The 24172-nt window shown below is 34.0% G+C and overlaps 1 protein-coding gene and 1 long non-coding RNA gene across 8 annotated transcripts in view; one reads left to right on the plus strand and one right to left on the minus strand.

The window, feature by feature from the left end:
* Positions 1 to 24172, plus strand: part of LOC128212035 (myoferlin-like) — a 75445-nt gene that overhangs the window by 28292 nt on the left and 22981 nt on the right. For 4 of the 7 annotated variants that reach the window (XM_052917262.1, XM_052917261.1, XM_052917265.1 and 1 more), the window contains 16 exons: positions 226 to 325; positions 797 to 999; positions 1611 to 1717; positions 2303 to 2498; positions 3288 to 3440; positions 7860 to 7997; positions 9324 to 9490; positions 10023 to 10137; positions 10824 to 10926; positions 12907 to 13037; positions 15000 to 15170; positions 16782 to 16799; positions 19384 to 19450; positions 20226 to 20485; positions 20797 to 20946; positions 23930 to 24028. In XM_052917262.1, coding sequence (XP_052773222.1) covers positions 226 to 325; positions 797 to 999; positions 1611 to 1717; positions 2303 to 2498; positions 3288 to 3440; positions 7860 to 7997; positions 9324 to 9490; positions 10023 to 10137; positions 10824 to 10926; positions 12907 to 13037; positions 15000 to 15170; positions 16782 to 16799; positions 19384 to 19450; positions 20226 to 20485; positions 20797 to 20946; positions 23930 to 24028 — 2178 coding nt within the window. The remainder of the gene's footprint in view (positions 1 to 225; positions 326 to 796; positions 1000 to 1610; positions 1718 to 2302; positions 2499 to 3287; positions 3441 to 7859; positions 7998 to 9323; positions 9491 to 10022; positions 10138 to 10823; positions 10927 to 12906; positions 13038 to 14999; positions 15171 to 16781; positions 16800 to 19383; positions 19451 to 20225; positions 20486 to 20796; positions 20947 to 23929; positions 24029 to 24172) is intronic. The other 3 variants (XM_052917267.1, XM_052917263.1, XM_052917266.1) reach the window with 1 other exon arrangement.
* LOC128212037 (uncharacterized) lies at positions 5771 to 6754 on the minus strand. Its single transcript, XR_008257374.1, has 3 exons — positions 6665 to 6754; positions 6380 to 6437; positions 5771 to 5999 (listed from the first exon to the last, which is right to left on the minus strand). It is a non-coding gene; the product is annotated as an uncharacterized LOC128212037 (long non-coding RNA).

A 24172-nucleotide genomic window follows, 5' to 3' on the forward strand; every position in this document is an offset into this window, starting at 1 on the left:
TTGTACATTGGTACTGTGGATATTCTTTTAATATAGGTCAGTAGGTCATTGGGTCGCAAAAGGGTTTCTTTGTCATTGGGATTTGGGGTAAATGATTGAGTTGAAATCAGTAGGGGCAGACATTCCCACCAGAAAAAGAACCTAGGACTATATGTGGGGAGCTTCGAGAAACTTTATAATTAAGTTGCAAATGCCATGTGAACAAACTGTTAAATGGTGTTTCAGAAATTCATGCGCAAGAGGAAGTACAAGCTACATGCAGCTTTCTTCAATGCCACTATGGTCAGTGCTATAGATGCCCCTGTGGAGTTTGAGGTCAGCCAAGGTGAGGGAAACATAATAACAGTTATGAGAGAAAGAGTATTTTGCGAAAGAAAAAAGTGGGGGTTTTTTTTAGCATATTTGTACAGTTTCCTACATGTAGCTCTTCTTGTATCAGTGGTTTATGATAAATGCTCGTTCTGTCATGGTAAAAAATGAAACAAATTTCACATGACTTAATCAGTGTAAATTATAAACTTAAGTTATTGGTACAAAAAAAAGTAGAAAAAATATCCCAACTTGAAATTTTTGGAAGTTATAAACTCTCTTTATATGATTATTCTTTAGGTAACTATGGTAAGAATGGTGCACTGATTAAATTAAGTATTATCATCAAACTCAAACTTGAAATGATATCAACCTAATATTGAATTTAAAATTTAGCATTATGGCCAATATGAAAACTGTAGCTTATAGATGGATAAAATAGCTTGAAAGATTCTTTCATTAAGTTAAATTCATTTTATGATTTCAGGTAACTATGGTAACAAGTTGGATGACTACATTGCACCATGCGCATCAAGCACCCAGCCAACAAATGCTGTGTTTGATGGAAGTAACTACTACTTTCTGCCATGGGGTGGCACCAAGCCCTGTGTCGACGTGGAAGCACATTGGGAGGATGTTAGCTGGCGTCTGGAGACATTGAACTTGTTCGAGGGGATAATAGCTGCACTGGTAGGTGTTGTGTATAAACAGTATTACAATACCAGGAAGATCATTTGTTCATGATGCATTTTATATCTCATCTGGTTTTTCGAAGAAAAAAAATGAGGTATTATTATTATCATCACTTTTGGCCATAGGTCTTAAACTATTTCAAGGTATTGAAATGAAACTTATTATGTATGTTACTGATAAGCAAGAACCAAATCTCTGGCTTAATTAATTGTTGAGTTATGAGTCTTGACATACTAACAAAATTAGACAAGGGTTTAGGACATGATTTAATAAGGATTTTAGAAGTAAATTCAATTATCTGAAAATTTATGTATAAACACCGCAAATGGCAACATGTGGAATTTTTCATTTCTTCAACATTGTGATCCTTTTTCAAATTTGTAGAAAAAGAATGAAACTATGACTCTTAACATAATTTCAATTTATGACTGAAAAGACCAAGATCTTTATTGAAATAGGCCCCTGGTTTGTCTAAGGACAAGAAGAGTTTGAACATTGACTGAATGTTGATTCCAATACCAATTGTAAAATGCAACACTTATTGCTATAAAGGATCTAGTTACCTCATGTAAATGTAGAGATTATTTTTAATTTTATATTACGTACAGGAAGAGAATATAGAAGAAGTGCGGGTTGGAATCAAGGCCAAACTACCCACCCCAGAACTGGCCCAGTTGCTTATCTCTGCACTTGACCAGCTTGTGGAAGATACCAAGTGAGTACCATGGCAATATGTAAAATGTAAATCATATGAGTACCATTATTACCAAGTAGGGTCAAGGTCAAGCTACCTGCTTAAATATGTGCTAGTCCAGGTTGTGAACTGTAAAAAGTGAGTGCCATTCCAATATGTATTCTGTAAATCAAATGAGTACTGTTACTGCCAAGCACGGTGAAAGTCAAGTTAACCTACCCCAATTGCCTATATATGCACAAGAACAGCTTGTGGAAGATACCAAGTGAGAACTTTATAACTGACACAGGTACTGACTCAAAACATACAATCATTGCTCTATTGGGAATGTTATTAATGTAGTTGGAATGAAAGTGAAGCCCCCCCCCCCCATAAAAAAGAAAATCACACAATTTCTTATTACTGATTGAAGATACCATGTGAGTACTTTACAACTGACACAGTAACTAACTCAAAGACTAACCAAAATAACTGCGGTCCAGCAATTATGTAGTTAAAATAAAGCTTCTCAAGCTCTCATTGTGGAACTTACACAGTTGCTTATACGACGTTGTTATTGATTGCATATGTAAAAACTGTAACACAATTACATTACTTCTTGAACAGGAAACCCCTACCGAAACCCCAGACAGGGACCCACCTCGCTACGGAGCTGGACAATCTGCTGTCTGAGTACCGGCTTATTGAGCTTGAATCTTTACGAGAGATGGCCACTAACCTGCGGGAAAATGCCACCGACGTCAGCGAAGCCCTGAGTGAGGCTGAAAACTTTATACAAATACTGAAAAACATCGCTGTTGAGGTATGTCAATATTTGCCAGTCAAAGAAAAACGTTACCATTTCAAAAGTTTTCATTGGCCTGTAATTAAATGAATGATGAAATTTATCTGGAATTAAACCAATGTAGATGTTAGGAGCATTATTTAAATGCCTATAAAGGAGAATGGATAATCTTACGTACTTACCATCGTTAATCACTATAGTGTCTTACTATGCTCCAAACAACATACCAATTGGTATTATTAAATATGACTGGTATTTAACCCTTTGCATGCTGGGTAAATTGTCGTCGGCTCAAAAATGTTGTCTAGTTTATTCTAAATTTCTTTCGATTTACTTAAAACTTTGGGGATATATTGGCTGAGTGGCAAACAGCTTGGAACCTGACCAGGCGCCGAGTTACTCGGCATCTGGTCTGGTTCCAAGCTGTTTGCAAAGCCTTTAAAATCGCCATCAGCAGCTTAAGGGTTAATTGTATAAATTCCTGGCCTGCATAACAGGACATGACGTGTGTATGCTTTGATAAAGCAAGTGACCAGAAATGTATTTAATACCATTGAAGTCATTTCGCCAGCATTGCATTTTTAGGCGTAATATGATAACATTACATAAAGATAGATTGTCGGCATATAGTAATACACTTACAGACTGTTGATATAGGTGTATATTCCGTTTAATGGACCATATCTTTATGTGACCTCTAAAACCTGATATACACCTCATCATAATTGGTCAATAAAACTGTATACATGTGAATAAAAATACGACAGCTTATGATAAGCATTTCTTGACACTGGTCTCTCACTACAGCCCCAAAACAGTATGCCAGACGTGATTATCTGGATGATCAGCGGGGAGAAACGTATCGCATATTTCCGGATCCCAGCCCACACCCTTCTATACTCCAAGAATCCTCTGTACTGCGGCAAAAACTGTGGCAAAATGCAGTCCATACAACTTCAGGTGATTAATTTATAATTTACTTCATAATATCTTTTGTTTTTGAGTATTCTAGAAGTTGTTCAAACATAAACAAAATTGAATAAGAGTTTGCCAAATTAGTTGACGGTTGATGATTAAACTATTTCTACAGTACAATGGCTGAAAAGGACGCAAGCATTACAGCCAAGCTATGATGAAATCTTAAATACGCTTGCTTACAATGACTGAGGTTCATTTCCAACATTCTGAAAAATGAAAATTTTCAGCTGTTTTCCAAATTTTTGTTGCGAGTTGTCTTTATTGACTGAATTAAAGGCATTGTTGCCAAATCAGCTAATTCTGAGATAAATAAAAAGAGTTTCAACTGTAAATTTGTGAGAGTGCAGGTTTAAGTGTTCAGGCCCTGTTTTAAAACCCTGGGGTGCGTTTCAGATAGATTTTACGATCTGCCATTATCGTAAATTTGCGATCGTAATAACGACCAACTTAACGATAATCATAAAGGCGTTTCAGAAACGTCTCGTAAACTCTCCGGTCGTACGTAAAAAATAACGATAAAGCACAGCGTTAAAGCGAGTGACCCAGTCTGAAGTTAAATGACGTTACGTCACTTTGACCTGGTGAGCGCACCTGTCTTTTTTATTAATGATAGTTATAGTAATAATAGTAATAATAATAATAATATAATAATAATAATAATGATAACCTCTTGAAGGGAATCAATTAATGTAACTCTCATTATAAATTTTTATAATGATTTGCACAAATGATACAAACTCGCGGTCTCTATTCTGCTATTAATGTTACATTTGTATCTTAAGTACATCTTCATCAGGGTTTTCTGTGATGGAGGCGGTGGCGGGTTCCGACGCTCATTTTAAAATTTGTGTGATTATAATGAAAATTGGACAACAACAAAATACATTGTTTTTTCAGGCTGGTGATTTTTCTTTGAATTCGTCTTTGATAAGTGATATATTATAGTATGCGTATTATGAATGTTCTGTAAAGTAAATGCAAACGTGCAGAATGGTGCTGATGATGATAGTCACGATGATGCGACGACAACGGCAATGATAATTTAATAATAATAATACGACAACGACACTATCATGATGATGCGATGACGACGATAGTGATAATGCGGCGGCGACGAAGACGAATATTATCAGTATTATAATGATAATGCGACAACGACGACTAAGATGAAGATAATAATAATGATAATGCGACGACGGCAATGATACTAATCATGATGTGACGATGACGACAATGATCATGACGAGATGATGATATGTAGATGTTGCTGATGATTGATGATGTGGATGATGATGAAGATGGTGAAGTTGGTGGTGGTGGTTGTTGTGGTGGGTGCGGTGGATGATGATGATGATGAATGATGATGATGATGATGATAATGATGATGATTGATGATGATGATGATGATGATGATGGATGATGATGCTAATGATGATGATGATTATGAAAATGATGATGATGATGAATGATGGTGATGATGATGATGAATGATGATGATGATGATGATGATGATGATGATGATGATGATGATGATGGTGATGAAAATAATCATCAACAACCAGCCTTAGTTCGGATAACGAGTAAAATTCATACGTTTATGCACCAAAACTGTGACTGAGAGTTGTTGTATTGGGAAATAGTTCGAAAATACAATTTTGACTGGTTGGATTTTTTGTATGAAGACAATTCGTGTCAATCGTTGTTATAACAGTTAAATAAACAGCATTTCAGATCCATTCAAAATACATGATAAAATCTACATTTGCAGACATGCTTCAAATACACAAAATTACTAAAAGAAATACAGCTATTTTACAAGCTTGTCTCTTCAAAACACATTATTTAACAAAAAGTATCTTAACTGGTGCAGATTGTCATAGTGGTTAAGTGTTCAGAGTTTCATGCAAATATTATCTATTATCTTTTTCAGTCATGTCATGATATACACTGGAGTATACACTTTATGTAGCATTCTGTGTTTATACACGAGACAGTCAAAGTAAAAATAAATGTATTCAGAAATATAAAAAAGATGCACTTAATTTCTATAATAAGATAGTAGAGAGTAGTGTGTGTTTTATATACTATCATAAGTTTGAATAAATGAATCATTTAGATTTTCCTATATAATTCAGAAGTGTTTTAATCCTTAGAGGAAACATGTACAACTGGATATACATCACAGTTGAAACTGTATAAATATATATATATATATTTGGAAAATCTAATGCCAATGGCTTTTAAATGCAAAGTCAAACTTAAAAAATAAATAAGAAATTTGATTTCAAATAATGAAAGTTTCACACAAATTCCTCACTGCCTATTTAACAGTTTAAAGTTTTATGTTGTGTTGGGATATGCAATTAATTTCAGGTTCTGTGTCAATATATCTGTAGTTATCTGCTGGGTCTGGTATCTCCAGTGTATGTAGGTATTAAGTACTGTTCTGACAAAGTCTCCTAAAACACACTGGAACCTTTAAGGTGAGTATCTTGAAGACTGACTGTGAGCATATTCTAAACCTTGTGATTTTTCAGTGTCCTGAAAAAGACAAAAAGTTATAAAATATTGTTTAAAACAGCACAATATAATGCATTTATGAAAACGCCTTTTAATGGTTAAACAACAAGAAACACATAATTTTCATTCCCATTTTTCAACTGAAATAGTTGGATATTTTATGAAAATTATTGTCTTTTTAAAAAAATAAATAAGTAGGGTATTTAAGAAAACATGAAAAACACCATTCTGGTCACATTTTATTTCTTGTTTAATGTTCATATAAGTTAAATAACAATTATGCTATACCAGTTAACTGCTCAAAGTAAGATGCCCAACATTGTATCAATATGAAATTCATTTTATTGTATTATTCATAAAATCGGTTGATATCTTATTGCATTTTATCATTTCCTACCTACTTTTACATTTCCCTCCATTGCCAGCTTGAAGCATTCCTGATAGTTTTCTATCACCAGCCTGAAATAATTAACTTAAACAATATTTAACAAGCAAAAACACTAAAAAAAATAAACATAGAATATCATTAAGCATCCGTTCATAGCCTGTGCATTAACTGCAGGTACATAATATGGTTTTGCAGTTTAGTTTCTACATTAGTCCTTATGACAATGTGTTCATATGTTGAATATACCTCCATTATTATTCATAAAACCAACATTAGAATTAAATTCCCTTTTCCATACCATTATTAAACAGAGGTCAATGAAGAGCAAGGCTTTTTCCACCAAGACCATGACACTTCTGTTGTCAATTTTCATTGTACACTTGGCATCAAATGGTATGACTGAAAAAGACAAGATTTAACCTTTGTCAGTTGAAAACTCACATATGTACATATATACTACAAAGTTCTACATAAACCATATGATACCTTACTAATACAAGTTTCAATTACAAGTAAAGGTGAACTTAAATGATTACATTGTCACCCGATAGTGTTCATGGTATTAAAGTAGCCAATAATCAACTTATTTGTTGTGACAGTGTTGTTTACATTACTGTACAGTATCTATATTTACATATTAAGCATCAGTTTTAGATGTGTAAAATTAAGGAAAATAATTATGTTATATCATGACATGGTAATATGGTAACACTGTTTAATAATTCACTGACTACATGCCACAAAGACCGGTAATGTAACAACAAAATATGTACATGCATTTATTTATCCGAATTTAAAACCATCCGAAATAGAAGAATTTCAAGAACATGTTTTACATGACATATTAAACAACAATGGAACCAAATCAAATTCAACATCATATTCCATGTTTTAGATGTACTCAATATCAGCACATTAACAAAATATAACAAAAAGCTTACATTTTACAGTTAAAATCCGTTTTTGACAGAACGGCGGAAATAGAACATTTTCGTACTGTTTTCAGCTATTTTTAGACATAGTTTGAAAATTCCACAACAACGAACATGCTACACGTAATATTAAACTCTCAAATGTTAATAAAAAGTAAAAATATACTTTGATATGGAGAAAATCTTCGTCCGCCATCTTGATCGTAAAGTTAACGAGTGCCTCTTACCGGTCGTAGGTTTACGAGCAATATTAACGATAAAGCAGGTGCACGTTGCGTCTCTGAAACGGTGCGGATCGGTAATTTTGGTCGTACTACCAAAATCAGCTAACGATCGCCTTAACGATCGTCTCTGAAACGCACCCCTGGCCTTTTACTCATATTTAACCTGTTGAGGTTAGATTTTTCAGGACCAAGACATGTTGATATCCCCGCCATGTTGAGAACTAAACTGAAGTTAAACACTTGTACACTCTGGCATATTAACATATGATAATGCATACTGTACTTAACCAACCAAAATTCATATTAGAAATTCACTCTCCAAGGTTTATATTTTCAGTACCCAGGCTCTAAGGGTGAAAAAGATGTAAAAGTTCCGGCGTTGTTGAGGATCAAACTGTGGCTCGGCCTGCAGGCTCAGGAAGAAAACTGGCAAAAGATGCAACGCGAGGGAGAGATGGCTGTCTTCGCTGAAACTGTATGTCCTAGATGAATATGTGATGATGTTCAGCGTTCTCATTAAAAACAGGTTGCCGGCTAAAATTGACAGGTCAAATGGCACGACAGCTGGTTTGAATTACGAAAAATAGATGAATATTAAATTAGAATTAGTGGTAGTTACCGGTTACTTTTCAATTTGAGATGGACAAACTGAAACTTAATGAGAACCCTGATGTTATAAATTGATGATTGATTTGTAAAGTTTAACCTCTTGGCTTAAACTCCCAGGGTCTGGCGAAAATACCTTTAGCCTAGAAAAACTTCAGCCAAGCAGGAATGCTTACCTCAAGTCTAAAATAATCTGTCCAATACATTCAATTTGAAGCAAACGATGAATTTGAGCCAAGTCAGTTCAAGCCAAGCGGGAATGCTTACCTTCAGTATAAAGAAATCTGTCCTATCCATCCAATTTGAGCTAACGATGAATTTGAGCCAAGTCAGTTCAAGCCAAGCAGGAATGCTTACCTTCAGTATAAAGAAATCTGTCCTATACATCCAATTTGAGCTAACGATGAGTTTGAGCCAAGTCAGTTCAAGCCAAGCAGGAATGCTTACCTTCAGTATAAAGAAATCTGTCCTATACATCCAATTTGAGCTAACGATGAATTTGAGCCAAGTCAGTTCAAGCCAACGTGGTGTGACTGTAATATCATACTGTAATTGTCAAATGTAAATTGGTAAAAAAATACAAGAAAAAGATTATTATCTGATTCCTTATATAAATACAAATCTATTATTTTTTGCTGTTTTACATGAAAGCTATCAATTTGTCTTGGAATGTACTATTTCCCTGGTTAACAGTATGAACTGTTTCCCCTCTCACGCTATGACGTCATTGGAATTTCCAAATTTGATTATTTGTTGACATACCGTTCAAGTGTGATTGGTGTTTTTAATACTTTGTTCAAATAAAAATTTGATCAGGCAATAAAACAATTATTATATTTTTTTGTTTGAATGAACTTTTGATTAAGTAAGTGAAGAGTTATTTCCTGTTTTTTTGGTAACAGTCAATATTTTTGCCCCTTGGTGTCAGGGATGACATTCTGAAAAAATGTCATCCCCTCCACCTTGGACAACAGCTTTGACTGTTAACCAAAATAGCCATTAAAAAACTGCACACTAATTCATAGTGTTACATATGTCATTGCTTTCATATATTAATCTAACTTAAAGCAGCAATTTATTTTTTCAAATGTTTTGATTTGTCTGTTGAAATTAATGATTGCGGCAAGCACTATAATCATGTTCAATGCCCTTCTACTTGCAATTAAGATATTGTTATTCTTTGTTTCACTATCAGTACGAGAACCAAGTAAGCATCCTGGGCAACTGGACTAACCGTGGCCCATTGATGTCAAGACCCAAGTTCTCTGACAGTCAGGGCAAGGTCAAGCTCTATAAGGAGAAGTTTGAGCCGCCCCCTGGTTGGAGGTGGGAGGAAGACTGGTACATCAACCCAGAACTCAGGTGAGAAAAATTGTGTTTAAATCAGTCTGTAAATAAATAACATTGAGTCGCTCCCTGGTTGGAGGCGGGAGGAAAGTACATCAACCCAGAACTCAGGTGAGGAAAAATATGTTAAAACTACTATGTAAATAAATTAAATTTGAGCTGCTCCCTTGTAGGAGGTGAGAAGAAGACTTGTATATCAACCCAAAACTCAGGCTAGTTGAATTGGATATAAAATGGATTGTTATTTAATTATCTTGAAATAACCCTGACTGAAGATGGGAAGAAGATTGGTTCATCAACCAAGACCGTTTAGGATATTCATTCTGTAAATGCATTGAGACAAACCCCGGGGCTTGAAGTTGGAAAAAGACTCCAACAATGTGCATAAATGAGGACAAATGTGTAGAACCAGTCTGTAAACGTTTGAGCCCTACCCTGGCCTTGAAGCTAGGAACCGCTTTAAACAGTATAAGGTAAAAACTTGATTATGTATATTACTGTTAAATGCATATAGTTATGCAGTCAATTAATTAACCTTTTCTTGCAGTATGTTGTATGACAAGGATGCTGGGCACCGAACATTCATTGATGATGTGTATGAGTGTCAGATGAGACTGCCAGGAACAAACTGGGTGGAAGCATCACGACCCTGGACAAATGTGGTAGGTACTCTTGCAGGGTTGATTGGGTTTGGAGTGAGGAGGATTGGGAGTAGTGGGCTGGGAAATTATGTAGGTACTCGTGCCAGGGGACAGTGGTTGGGGCTAGAGTGGGAAAGATTGGGGGTATTTGGCTGTGGAAGGTATTCTTGCAGTGATTTCAGGGGAGGGTGAGGGTTGGTAAATAGCATTAAATAAATTATATTTATTAGTGCAGGGCAACTTTTTGTGAGAATCAACTGGGTTGGGGCCTCACAATCTTGAACTAATGTTGTAGTTATTCTTGCAAGGGTGTAATGGGATGATAAGAGAAGTTTTGAGGAGGTTACCAGGGGCATTTATTTCATGATTTTTATCTAGTGAGTGCTAGGAACCAACTGAGATTTCAGGAAAGGGGTGGAATGGGGAGACAACTACAGAACACTCAATCAGTTAGACCCACTTTCCGTTTCCCTCTTAGCGAACAAAACAATAAAATTATTGTCTGTCCACTTGCTGCATGGTATGGATTTTTGGCACTAGGTGGCTGATCAGTCGACCAAAGAAGTAAGATCGTGGCATTTCTCTGAGGAGTTCACTCGGAGAAACACCACAGAAACTCTATAAGAATGGATACTGTATTAAAACATTTGTATGCAGAGAATAATGAATCAAATTTGACTAGTTTATTGACTACAATTTCTTTCCAGAAAGGAGATCTAAGCCCCTCCAAAACAGAAGTTGATTTACCCCCTGGCTGGGTGTGGGAGGATGACTGGCAGATAGATCTGGGAAGAGCTGTGGATGAAGATGGTGGGTTAATCAACTAAACAATATTTAATGGGTTAAAATATTCACATGAAACCAGACACACATTTACCAATGATGATGCGCATGTGTACCAAGGCCCATAATACTGTCTTGAATAATAGTTGAGTTACGTCCCTCACCCAATTGCATTTGTTTCGTTTACAATATTCTACAAATGAAATTGAACATTTGGTGCTTACTAAGTTAATTTCATTACGCTCCATGAAACAAGCTTTATCCAGCATAACCAAGCCCAAATTTCTCGAACTTAAGTTCCTCATAACAGGTTCAAGCTAAGCAACCTATTTCTGTTTTGGTATACATTGTGTAATTTTCTCCTTTAAAGGAGTTTAAAACATTTATGTATGATCATGATAGACTATTTTTTGGTTAGTAAGTAATTGAAAGAAGATACTTAAGCATGTTATGTAAATTGGGACCAGGTTTTCGTTACTGTGTTGAGGCCAAAATGGGTTCTATCAGGGGCCTGCTGAGGGATACCGTAAATGACTGGTTATAAGACGATAGGGGGTATTAGACGCAGGGAAAAAAATCTGTGAAAAATCCGAGAAAAAAACTTTTAATCTATGTTTTTGGTTAAAAGACGCATAGAAAAAATGTCAAAATCGTCCGGCATTTTCAGCCACCATGTTTGTTGACAGTGACAAAAAAATTTTTTTTCGTGAAAATGGCGATGGTTATCTTTAAAACCATACAACCATACTGTCGAGAATGAAGTTATGTTATGCAAAAAATATTTTGACAGTGCCCAACTTTACTTTTTTATATGTAAGTTTGATTATTGTTTAATTCAATTTATTATTCAAAATAATATTGAATACCGTAATTCACAAGAGTTCGGACACCATAAATTATTATTTTTTTTCGCTCTCCGAATACATAGAAAATTATCATTTTTACATCTTATTTGCATGTTTGTTTAACCTGCCTTTTTTCTTCATGTTTGCTTTTTACCACTTATTAATTTATCCGTAGTAATCAATGGTCATAAACTTATTTATTACGCCTATAAGTGTAAATCCTTCATGAAGTTAATTAAAACACCATTTTATACATGCACTGAACTGAATAAACACATTCTATCGGCTTCAGATCAAAGAGTCACACTGTGTAACGTCACATAACTTACAGTTATACCCACGAGGATCTCGTGGAGAGCATGGACATTGCTATGCAGGATTAATGTATAACTGTACGATTATTGCTTCATATTAGTCTATAAGTGTGGTACAAGTTTGAAAGCTAATATTGGCAGATCGTTTTACAAACATGCCATGTCGATGTTTTCTTAATCCCTTGATTGCCCTTGTTGTTTGTTTAATCCTCAAATAAATATATCACACTTCCTTTTCAACAGGCAATAAATCGTTTAGGATGGGTAGTAACTAATTAAATTGTCACAGTGGTGTATACGGTTAGGTAATCTAGCCAGGCATTGTAAAGATAAAAATCAATAATCTTCGTCTGTGAAACTTGGTAACTATGAAAGTTATGATTGATGTCCTTTGGGTGTCCCAAAATTAGGTACGCAAAATAAATTATTTTGGGAAATAATTATGGGTGTCCAAATATTTAGAGTGTCCGAACTCTTAGGTGAATTACGGTAACTTTAATCGAAAAATATTTTTGTTGAAATTATAAACGTCTTACGATATACCGTATCCCGATCTTCAACTGCCGTTTTAACCCGTATATACTCGATCAATATGATGCGAGTAACATCCCTTTCTACATAAATCTAAACAAACTCTCGGCTTGAAATTGACCTCAGAAAAAAAGTTCAAAAAATTGTTACTGGGTATTATACGCAGGCATTTTTTTGCATCAAAGTCTGAGGGAAAAAAGTGCGTCTAATACCCAGTCATTTACGGTATTATCACCTTTGTTTTCAACATCAGTGGGTGAGGTTCTGACACCTTATGGAAATAATTTAGACATGATTTGATGTTGTTTCTAATCCAGGTTTTGAGTACTGTGTTGAAGCGACAATGGGCGGATGGGGGCCTGTGTTGAGACGTTACCACCTTTGCCGGCGCCGTCGCTGGGTGCGTTCCCGACGACTCGTGGAAAACATTAAACAGAAGAAACAAAAGGTATGAGGCTGGGGAAATATTAACCAAATATGGCATAACATTGAATCTGCAAAATTGATATATTTATGAAATACCACAATTTTTATTGGTGAAAATATTTAATTATTTGGACTCATTAATATTAAACTGCTATTCTGTAATGGTTAAAGAATATTAGTATGTACTAACATAATTAATGGTTTGATGTGACACAGTCGCATAAGCATTTATTTGTGTTAGTACATACTAACAATCTTAAGTATTTTAGTGGTCTACATTGGGCCAGCAACTGTTTATATCTACCACTTCAGCTGATTTAAATAAATAATGGCTGACTGCTGATTTACTTAAATAAATGTATTTGAAAATTTGAGAGGTAATGCCTTTTCATTGGACAAAATAAAATGTTGATTACTTATGAGTGTTACACTTTCAAAACATGTTGCCTTCGCGGGAGAGACTTTGTATATTATGATTGTAATTGAAAAAGGGTTTGAAAGTCAAAATATTGCATTACTATACTTGTATGTTTAAGGACTATCTGGTAAGTTGGGCATGAACTGATCTCATTTCATTTGCTATGATTATAAAGAAAAAAATGTTGTTTATCTAAGATGGCTGACTTTTGTGTTCTGAGTGAAAAAAAAAAAAAAAAAAGTTAGTCATTGTAGCTTAAGTTATTTCTAACAAGTCAATGATTTATGGAAAATAAGTTAACTTGGAGCATTTAATAAAACCCCTGATTTTTTTCTGTGTATGATTGATTTTTGTTGAAATGCATGTTACAATGTACACTCCAAAAACATAATGCTTTTGTTGAAGTCTTATACTTACATTTGCTGATCCCTTGACATGTTAGATAGAATTATAGAGATTAGATCTATGAAATAGCAAATTTAGTCTGCATTCAATACTCATTTATTTAAAACAAGTACAGGGCCGGTATATGTAAAACATGTTAAGTAATTTAGGAACTTAAAACAGTTTCTCACTTAGTATATGATGTTATGACTAAAAACTATCTAAAATACTTTATTTTCATTACGGTAATTTGATTTAAAAAACACACTTTTATGTTGAAAACACTTTTAAATAAATTTGACTATGAAAATTTTACAAAATTGATTTAAGTTAAGCGATGTTGTAAGTTTTTCATGAATAACTTCTCTGGCAGACTTGTTTGGAAGATCATGCTCAAACTCATGATCTCTGCATTGAGTGGCAGGGGGCCATTTCAAGAAAGGATTTTGGGCGTAACTTCAAATATCTTAAATCTGTATAAACATTTCAAATGGCAATATATTTTTTTTCATTAACTCAACGAAGTGATAATTTTCAATGTTTGCTACTTAACCACCAGATAATGCCCTCTTACTCTCAAAGTTACTTTTGCATGTCATTCTGAGATTATGAGGTATTCTACTCTTCCAAAAATTAAGATATCTCATCTCCTAGGAGAATCAACTCCAGACTTCCACAGATGGCTGGGAGTAAGCTCCCTTGTTTAACATTTGCGGGCTAATTACACCAATTTGGAAGTGCCTTCTCATTGTTACATGCCATTTTTCTTTAATTAACACATGACTAGAATCAAAGCATGGCTTTACTATTTCAGACCATTGGCTACCTTCTATATTTATAGGTTTTGAAGGTAAATGGTTTGTGATTTCAAAAACAGGCTGAACATACTTGATCTTCTTTCTATTGTTTACATTTACACCTCATTGTTTGTCCTTGTACAACAGCAATTTGTCATTTTACCGAAATGGTTAGGTATTTTTCTTAGAAGATACAAAAAAATCTAACTTTGTTTAATGTTAAGTACACAAGTGGAGCCTTCTTCCCATATAAGGTGTTGGGGTCTTGAAGCGCTAGAAGACAGTATTATATTGCATGCAAATTGGTCAATTGACTAGAATATATAGGATTTTTTTTTAGTGGTGTCTGACCTTGAGTGTAATTTTAGCCATCTTACTCATTCAGGAAAAGCAACTCCAGGCTGCCACAGAAGGCTGGGAGTATGCTCCCCTGTTTAACATGAAGTTCCACCACATTGAGCGCAAGATGGACATGGTCCGCCGTCGACGGTGGCACCGCAAGATGGTGCAGACAGAGAAGGGCTCACCATGTTTCTTCAGTATGCAGGAAAAGGAGGTGGGTTATTAATTTATTTATTAAGCTGTAAGATTATAAATTAATGACAATGCTAGAATAAGGAAATAGTTTGCTTGGATTTTCCGAACTGACTCACAAAATTACCCACAACTTGAAAGTTTTTATATAACTGAATCAATGAGTTAGGAAGTACAGAAAGGAAAAAAAGGCCAGGGCAAGTATTCAATATCCTTAGACATGCCTCAGTGATTCCATTCAGCCTATTAGTCTGCTAAATATAGAGGCCAATCAAAATACTTAGATTCTTATCTTAATAAGTTGGTTGTTGAATACGTCCCCGAAACTGACCTACCTACACACACCTTAAAAACTGGGTAGGGAATTGCAAAGCAAACTTTATCATGACCTTAATGAAGATATTATTTATTTTTAGTCTGCAAGATAGCGACAGTTCTATGTAAACCATTGTATGTTTTTGAATGGACCCTGTATTAACACACAATATTTCATGTAAAACATGTATTAAGCCTTTGTGAGATTTTGAACCGACCCTGTATTAACACGCAGTATAATTTATTCACATTTATTTTTTGGTAATGAAGCCTAAATTATTGCTGGTTTGCGAGGTTTTATTTAAGTGAAAGTGCTTTGGTGGCCATTATAGACCAATATTGCTTCAGCATGTAGATCAGTTACTCATGTACATTTACATACACCTTGAAGATATAAGTGTAAAATGCTTTATTAAAAGTATATGTACTTACGCCTGTTAATTTTCTCTTTAATGAATCATGTATATATTGTATGACTTAATAAGTTACATTTACATTGCAGTTATATTACACATCCATTTACATTATTTATATATACCACTTACATATACCAAAAATTACCCAATAGGTTTATCTTCATTTGTATTAAATATAATGAATAGTGAACCACAATAATCAGAAACTGGTCTTGCAGCAAATATGACGCAAGGGGGAAATCTCTCAGAAGCAGGAAATATTAAGAATGTGGGAATTTTGACTAGCAGTAAATATGATTTCAGTTCAGATTATGGCTTTGGCTGGAAATATGACGTAGGTAAGTGGGAAATATGACTAACAGGAAATATGGGAAAAAATACTTCAGCGGTAAAAATGACATACATTGGGAAAATGATGAAAGCGGGAAATATGACATATGGGAAAGATGACATAAGTGGGAAATAAGGCATGGGGAAATATGATGTGAGCGAGAAATGCCACGTAAGTGGTAAAAATTATGCAATATGACATAATCATGGAAAGATGACATAAGAGGGGAAATATAACATGAGCAGAAATATGAAGTAAGTGGGAAATATGACGGAAGAGGGCAATATGATGTAAGCAAAAAAAATATGACGAAAGTGGGAAATATAACGTAAGAGGGCAAAATGACTTCATACTTTCTGTAGGCTAAAATTAGAATGGCAGCAATCATGGTGTTACATAATTGTATGGTCTATGATATGTTTCAGTAGCTGACGCTTCTTTTTGATGAGTTATACCATTAATATAAGTTTCCAAAAACAGATAAATCAATTATTTTCTGTAAGACCCATTCTGCTTGTTGTGGTTCACTTGTAGATTCATGTTCATGTCATATGCGCTTTCATTTGTACAGGGAAAAAGCAAGAAAAAGGTTACACTTTATTTTTGCATTTTGAGCTATAGCTTTTGATTGTTTGCCTAGTGTTTTGGGTGTTATGTTCAACCTGAATGAATGATTAACATCCTTTACTAGCATATCAAATTGTTATCATAGACATGGTATCGTTGTCAGTGTCAGAGATGTTGTCACTTTTAGAGCAAAAGCTTCAAGATATTCCAATAAGACTTTGCACATGTCCGTCAGTCGGTTTAAAGGTCGGTAGACCAAAGCTTTTCAGAGTAATAACTGATCATTGCATCTGGTTGTCAAGTGATTTTAAAATGCATTTACAGTATTGCATTAATAAAACATATCGAAATTCATCCGATGCAAATCGGTATGTATCATTTCTGCTCTGTATCACAATATTTTTTGACTTAGCGATAACATCTCGCATCCCTACTCATTACCCTGGCCTAAGTATAATAATTGCCAAGTTGTGCCCTCAACGGAAATACAGCAAATGAGCATTGTCTTTGGCTGAACAGAACTCTTGCTCAAAAAGATATTGCGTGCGCTTTGATTCATACATGCATTGAATGGCCTGCATCACTTAGTACATTTACTTTATGTTATACATAGGTTGACATTGCTCAGAACTTTGTTAAAGTTAACAACATGATTCACGACATTGTTGTTAACTTTCAAATTGTTACTGGTCTTGAAGTGTAATGGATACACTTGTGATGGGCATTGTACCTTACAACATTTGAGACAACTCTTTCAGCTGTACGTGTTTTATTTGAATATATTTTTACAGCATCATGTAATGCATGATATAAAATTAACAACAGTGTTGTTAACCATGTTGTTAACTTTAACAGTGTGCTGAACAATTGACCATAGATGTATATATATATATACATGTATGTAGAGTTATGGTCCCTAAATTCACTTAAAAAAAATAGATGCTATGCATTTGCTTGATATACCGTATTCGTGTTTATATGTTCCTTTTAAGATTTACAACCTGGGTTGTCCTCGAAATAGATGCAATGTCTTCCTTGCAGTAAAAAAACCCACACCATCTTACTATTTGTGGTTGATGCTTTCTTCCAAATAAACTGTCCTTTTTTGCTTGTCTTTCCTTAAAAAAACTGTATTTGACTTAGTATTGAGATCAATATCGGCTTGGTTCAAGTTTCATTGTTGGATTAAACCTTACAAACTACTGACTGGAAAACTTGCTTATTAAAGCGCAGCGTGCTGTCAGGGCTAGCTTTGTAGTTTTGACATGCAGTGTCTAGAATATTCTTAGTACTGTGATGATGCACTCTAACATGTACCGAGGGTTAATTAACTGACAAATCTTTTCTCCGCTAGCAAAATCGAGGCAGAGATTATCGAGATGGATATGTTTTTTAGCTTCAGAGATTTAAGCAAACTTTTCAATAGGGAATTATGCAATAAATGTTAAGTTGTATGTTCAAATTTCACTAAAACCTCAAACTTTATTGACTTAAGAAGCGTAATAAAAGCAAAATGTTGTGCCAATTGTTTAGAATTTTGTTTAAGTTTATGATGTAACAATGTTCACGTCATCATTGTGAAATTTCAAATTGTTACTGCTCTGGAAGTTTTATGGAGACAGTTGTGAACTGCAGTATTTCTAACAATATTTGAGACAGTTTTTTCAGTTGAACATTTAGTTATATTTAAATATGTGAGCACTTTTTCAAATACTTCGCATTTAAAAGTTAACAACAATGTCATAAAAAGCGTTGTTAACTTTAACAAAGTTCTGAACAGTGGGCCCTTTGTCAGTTAATTATCCCACGATACTTGTGTAGTGTTAATTGAATGTGTACTGTCTAGGAGCAGACAACATGGCTTAAGATATAGATATTGCTAGCACTGCACGGTAGATATGTGAACATATCTATCAATAACATGAAAGTTACTAATAACTTAATGCATACTTTTTTCTTAAAAATATTGTTAACATTTTTTTTTATTGTTTGACCTTTTCCTGACATTTGACTGACAAGATTTTTTGTGTGCATTTTGACACTTTTTACCCTAATTCTATCTAATTGATAAAATTGCTTTCCACTTCTTTGTTATCTTTCTACTTATGATTTTGAAGAAATTTTCTTGCATGGTCAAATAAATTAAGACTATTTAAGAGCAGAAATATAATTAATCTTTTATTTTTTGGTCGATAAATAAAAGTAAAATTGTTAAGAACATATTTTTTTATCATTGAAATGATACAAAAAAGTTTCAGAAAGAATATTAATTTAATGTAAAATATTAATCAAATATATATAAACTTGGTAAGTATAAAGACGACAAGGCCTAGATATATAATGTAATCTTATAGATTGATTAAAAATGACCATAACTGTGGCTGAAATTAGCTAAGACGACAAGCTGTGCACTCAGGTGAACTGCTTTACTGACTTGCTCAATTCTGGATTCTATTATATTTGATGCCAAGCTTTGGTAGAATAACTCAAAAGTGTTATTTCGTTGGCTGCCAAGGACAGTTGATTGAGTTTGCCCTTGACACTAACTGAGTCATCGTGCCCTTCACGCTTCATGTAATGTCATTGTCATTGTTATTGTATTTCAGGACAGCGATGATGAGGAGGAAGAGATGGCCCAGGTTACAGCACCCAGAATGTTCATTGTGTTTAAAGGTAAGTGTCCATTATGTTTAAACATGTTTTAGGAAAGAGAGGAGACCTGCTCACATCGCCTAAGATGTTCATCGTGTTTAAACGTAAGTGTCACTCATGTTGAAACATGTTTTAAGAAAGAAAGAATATATGCTTACAGCAACTTAGATGTTCATCATGTTTAAATGTTTGAGTCAATATGTTGAGACATGTTTTAAGAGATAGAAAAAATAAAAGACCTGGCTTACCAAAGAAGTTCATCGTGTTTAGAATTAAGTGTCAATCATGATGAAACATGTTTTAGGACAACAATGAAGACATGGATCAGCTTAAGACACCTAGGAAGTTTACTGTGGTCTATTTGCAATTTGAGTCAAGGGCTTTTATTGTTAGTCATTAAAAATTTTAAAATTTTTACTGTTTTGAAAATCACAGAGGTTTTCAACTATTTTTAGACCGCCTGCTTTTCAAAGAAAAATCATCAAAGTATTGTAAAAGTCTTTATGTTTTAATTGACATTTTTGTGCAAAAACTTTAACCTTCTGCCATAACTCAAAAACGTTGGTACAGTTGTTGCCATGACATGCATAGCAAGGCCCATTACTCTGGCTTTAATCATTGTGGAGTTGTTCCCCTTGTTTGAATGAAAAAACAAACAAGATAGGAACTTAAGCATGGCCTCTCAGCTCTCTTGTCAATATTTCTGAGCAAAAAATTCACTTTGATCTATGCTGAAGGACTAAATATTCCCTCTTAAATGCTCTTTTTGCAATAGACATTCTTTTTCTATTCACAGAGACTTACAAGTACCAGTTGCGTGCATACATATACCAGGCCAGGGATATTCTTGCAATGGACGATTCCGGAACGTCAGACCCATTCTGTCGCATCTCGTTCCTCACCCAGAGCGCGCGTACGGAGAATATCAAGAAGAGTCTATGCCCTACCTGGGATCAGACGTTGATATTTGATGAGATCGAAATTCATGGCGACCCTCGTTCCATTGAGGCCCATCCGCCAGATATCTACTTGGAGATATACGACCATGATACTTTTGTGAGTATTCATGATTGACAGAAGATACTGAAAAAAATACATTAAAAAAATTGCTAAAAATGCTTTATAATTTTTTGAAAAAAAAAATAAATATTAAAATCTTTAAGTTTAATATGTGTGTATCTTTCTGTAACAGTAGTCCGTGATCTTTTATTATAAAATTAGATTAAAAAAAGTTTTATGTTCAATCATGTCCGACACATTTTCTTCTTTTTGTCTATTACAAGAAATATTTTAAAACATAAATTGAAGAATAATTGCAATTAAAATGACAGAAATAATTGGATTAAATTCTGTTTTAATATTTACAGGGAGAGCCCGAGTTCCTAGGCAGAGCAAAAGCCCACCCAATGGTGAAGTTAGACCCAGGTGATGCCCGCTCTCCCGTTCTGCAGTGGTTCGAAATCAACCGTGGGAAAGACCAGGGGGGAGAACTCTTGGCTGCCTTTGAGCTTTTCCTGGTAAGGGAGATCACTGTGTAATAATGTGTACATGTTATTTCTATTGTGCTGCACAGCTATAAATAAACATGACACACTTGTACTTATCAAACAAAATGGCACAAAAAAACTAATTTCTTCCATTTTCCTGGAAGAGGTAGCATCATTTTTATTTTATTGCTTTTTGGTTAGGAACTGTGATTTTTAACTTAGTTTTTTGAAGAAAAAAGTTGTGGTATTCAACAATTGTTTGTGAAATCGTTGTTGCGTTAAAGCTTTCATCATGGCTTTTACTGTAAAACTGTTTAAGAAAACTTGGTCTACATGTTGCTAGAGAATATGTGCACATATATGGCAATGCCCATAACTCTTATATAAAGACAAATATAATCAAAGAGTTTTTGCACATATTTCAAATAAAAAACAATAAAGACATTATGACATGTTAGATGGCGCTCGCTCAGTGGCTTTCTTGTTTCAGCTGTGCAGTACAATACTATAGTTAATGTATATACAACTGTTTATGGTGAAAGATAGCAATCATTATGGGACTTACTAAAATGATAATGGAAATGTTGTACTTCACAAACTGTACTTGATATATGTTTCAAGACTTCAGTCTGCTGAAAACACTTTTTGAAAACACTGAATATATTTAATCTGACTTTTATTTATAATTTACAACTGTAATACCTTCTAAGTTTTCCCTTTGTTTGCTTTAATTTATAATGTACATGTATGCTTATTTAATGAAATATTTTTGTTTTAATCTCTGCTATTTTTTTTCTTTTTATTTAGACTAAGGTATGTGAATTTCACCTTTTTTCTGGTAGACAGTTTCATATTTTTCAACCATAGCAACTAGATATACTAGGACATAACCTTATGTATAGATTTGAAAATGTGGCCATTTTTTACCATAGGTCTGTTTAATACTTTTTTAATCTGCATGAAACTAAGTAATGTACTTGAGGACATATGTGAAGGTTATGTGCATGCTATTTACAAATACGACCCACAAATTTGTTAACTTTGGATGCCTTGTGACCCCATATTGTTTTGGTATCATTTAAAAAGGTTTTATGTGCAAAAAAAGAACTTTTACAAATAAGGCTGATTTTATTTAAATAAAAAGTGTTTTTGGCCTTGAGAAAAGGTCTTTTCTCATCCTGTTGTGGCTGAAATAAAGAGCAAAAATACAAACTGCACACCATCCGCAACCTCGGTACTTTCTTATATGACTCTTAATATATACCGGGAAAATTGTCTGACGAATATTTGTTAATATGAATATGCATGGGGCAGGTGAGACAACTCTTGCAATGAAATACCATGTTACAATTAAATACTTTCCAATAATCCTGTATCGTCAGTTGTCTCCGCAGGTGAGTGGTCCAAGTGGCTGATTTAAAATATGTAGTGATCAGGTGAACCAAGTTCAATTCAAACTTTCACCAAAAGACTTTTCTGTGGGAAAACATTAGTAGTGTCTGAGTATATGACAGTCACGTTCTGTATTAGTTTTTAGCAAAACCAAAGAAACTGCCTCATGAATTATTCATGATTAAATGATTTTCTTGGCCAAATCACCCACGGCAATTTTCCCACGGCATAGCGAAATAGGGGGTATGTGACGATGCAAATTACAATACCTTTTATGTTAATGTTAATTATAAATATATATTAGTTATCACATTTAAGTAGTCAGTAAGCAATGCTATTTTAATTGATTATACTTCAAAATTACATGAGGTCACCAGGCATCGAAGTTTCACATATTGGCTATTAGAGAACCATGCAGAGCACACAGCTTCTTTGTGGGTCAGATTCCTATTAAATTTGGAGAAGATATTTGTGTAGATCATATTATACCATAGAATAGACAAATTTATACTCCTAATAAGTTTTATATTCCCTACTGTAAATCTCATGCCTTTTGGTTCACAAATAAAATTGGTAAGTTATAGTAGAAAGAAATTATCATAAATCTGTTTAATGATGGTTTAGGCCTAAAAAAAGAATGTCATTTTCATCATTGGAGAATGGTGTTAAAGTTATCTTCTATATAAGCAATTAAGGTTTTAAACTACATATTGAAAAGCAAAAAAAAAAGAAATTTTTTTTTTTTTTTTTTTTAGTTTTTCATTTTTTTTTTTCAAACTGACTATAAAAACGTTAGGGTCGGCGCCTATTCCGTAGGTAGGGTCGGGTAACCCGAACCAAATGTATTTTTTTTTTAGGCCTTATGACAGTTTTGGCTGTTTTTTTGATAGAAATAAAATTTGAGGGCTTGGTGGAAGATGGTTGTACATGAAGCTACACTGAGCCCTCAGATAAGGAAATCTGGGGGAATTATATTTGCTTCTTAGCAACACTGAAAGGTCTGTGGCTGCACATTTATTATTTGCGAGATACATTTCACCATTATGACATTCCCTAGATTTAAAATGTCAGTTATGCTGATTTCATCTGGCGGAAAATGACGAAAAATTTGCACATTTTATTTGATATAAATTCATGTTATTTTATTGAGAGGCATTTTAGTACATTTTTATGACTTAAGTTAATGGAGAGTTAAATACTGTAGTGCTACTATCCATTAGCCCACTGCGCTATGCATTCAAATGGGATATATCCATAGTTCCGAAATATACAGATCACTAACAGATTTACATATATTACTAACATTTTGAAAACCTTGACTTTTTGTTTTGATTGTAAGAAATAAAACCGTCTTCAGTTTGTGGAGTTTGGCGTTGTTTTCTGAAACATTCGACTAAATTGTGTGACTAAACTAAATATTCCATTGCCACCCAAATTTAAAATATCTTGTTATATTCATTTATTCTGTAATATATCAGTAAAACATATTTATTTGAAGTATGAAACAAGATTAGCAAACATCATACATGTTAATAATCTGTTTATTATTGTAAGATAAGAGTTGATAAGAGTTGTTATTAAAAGTTCTAATTGATAAATTACTATTTTTTTATTTTATTAGAACAATGGGAAGGACTTGCCATTCATGCCGCCCAAGAGGGGAGACCTGTTTGCTGTACCCAATGGTATACGTCCAGTCATGCAGAGAACTGCTATAGAGGTATGGGCAGTTTATCTACATATATATTGTATTCTTTATGCAGTAATTTCATTGCCTAAGTGTGATTGTCATTGTTGTCAGCATGCAAAAACTGAATAGTTTATCATTAAAATAGAAACAAGAATTTTTTTATGGAACTAAGTA

This window comes from Mya arenaria, chromosome 12, assembly GCF_026914265.1.
Source record: "Mya arenaria isolate MELC-2E11 chromosome 12, ASM2691426v1".
NCBI lineage: Eukaryota > Metazoa > Mollusca > Bivalvia > Myida > Myidae > Mya > Mya arenaria.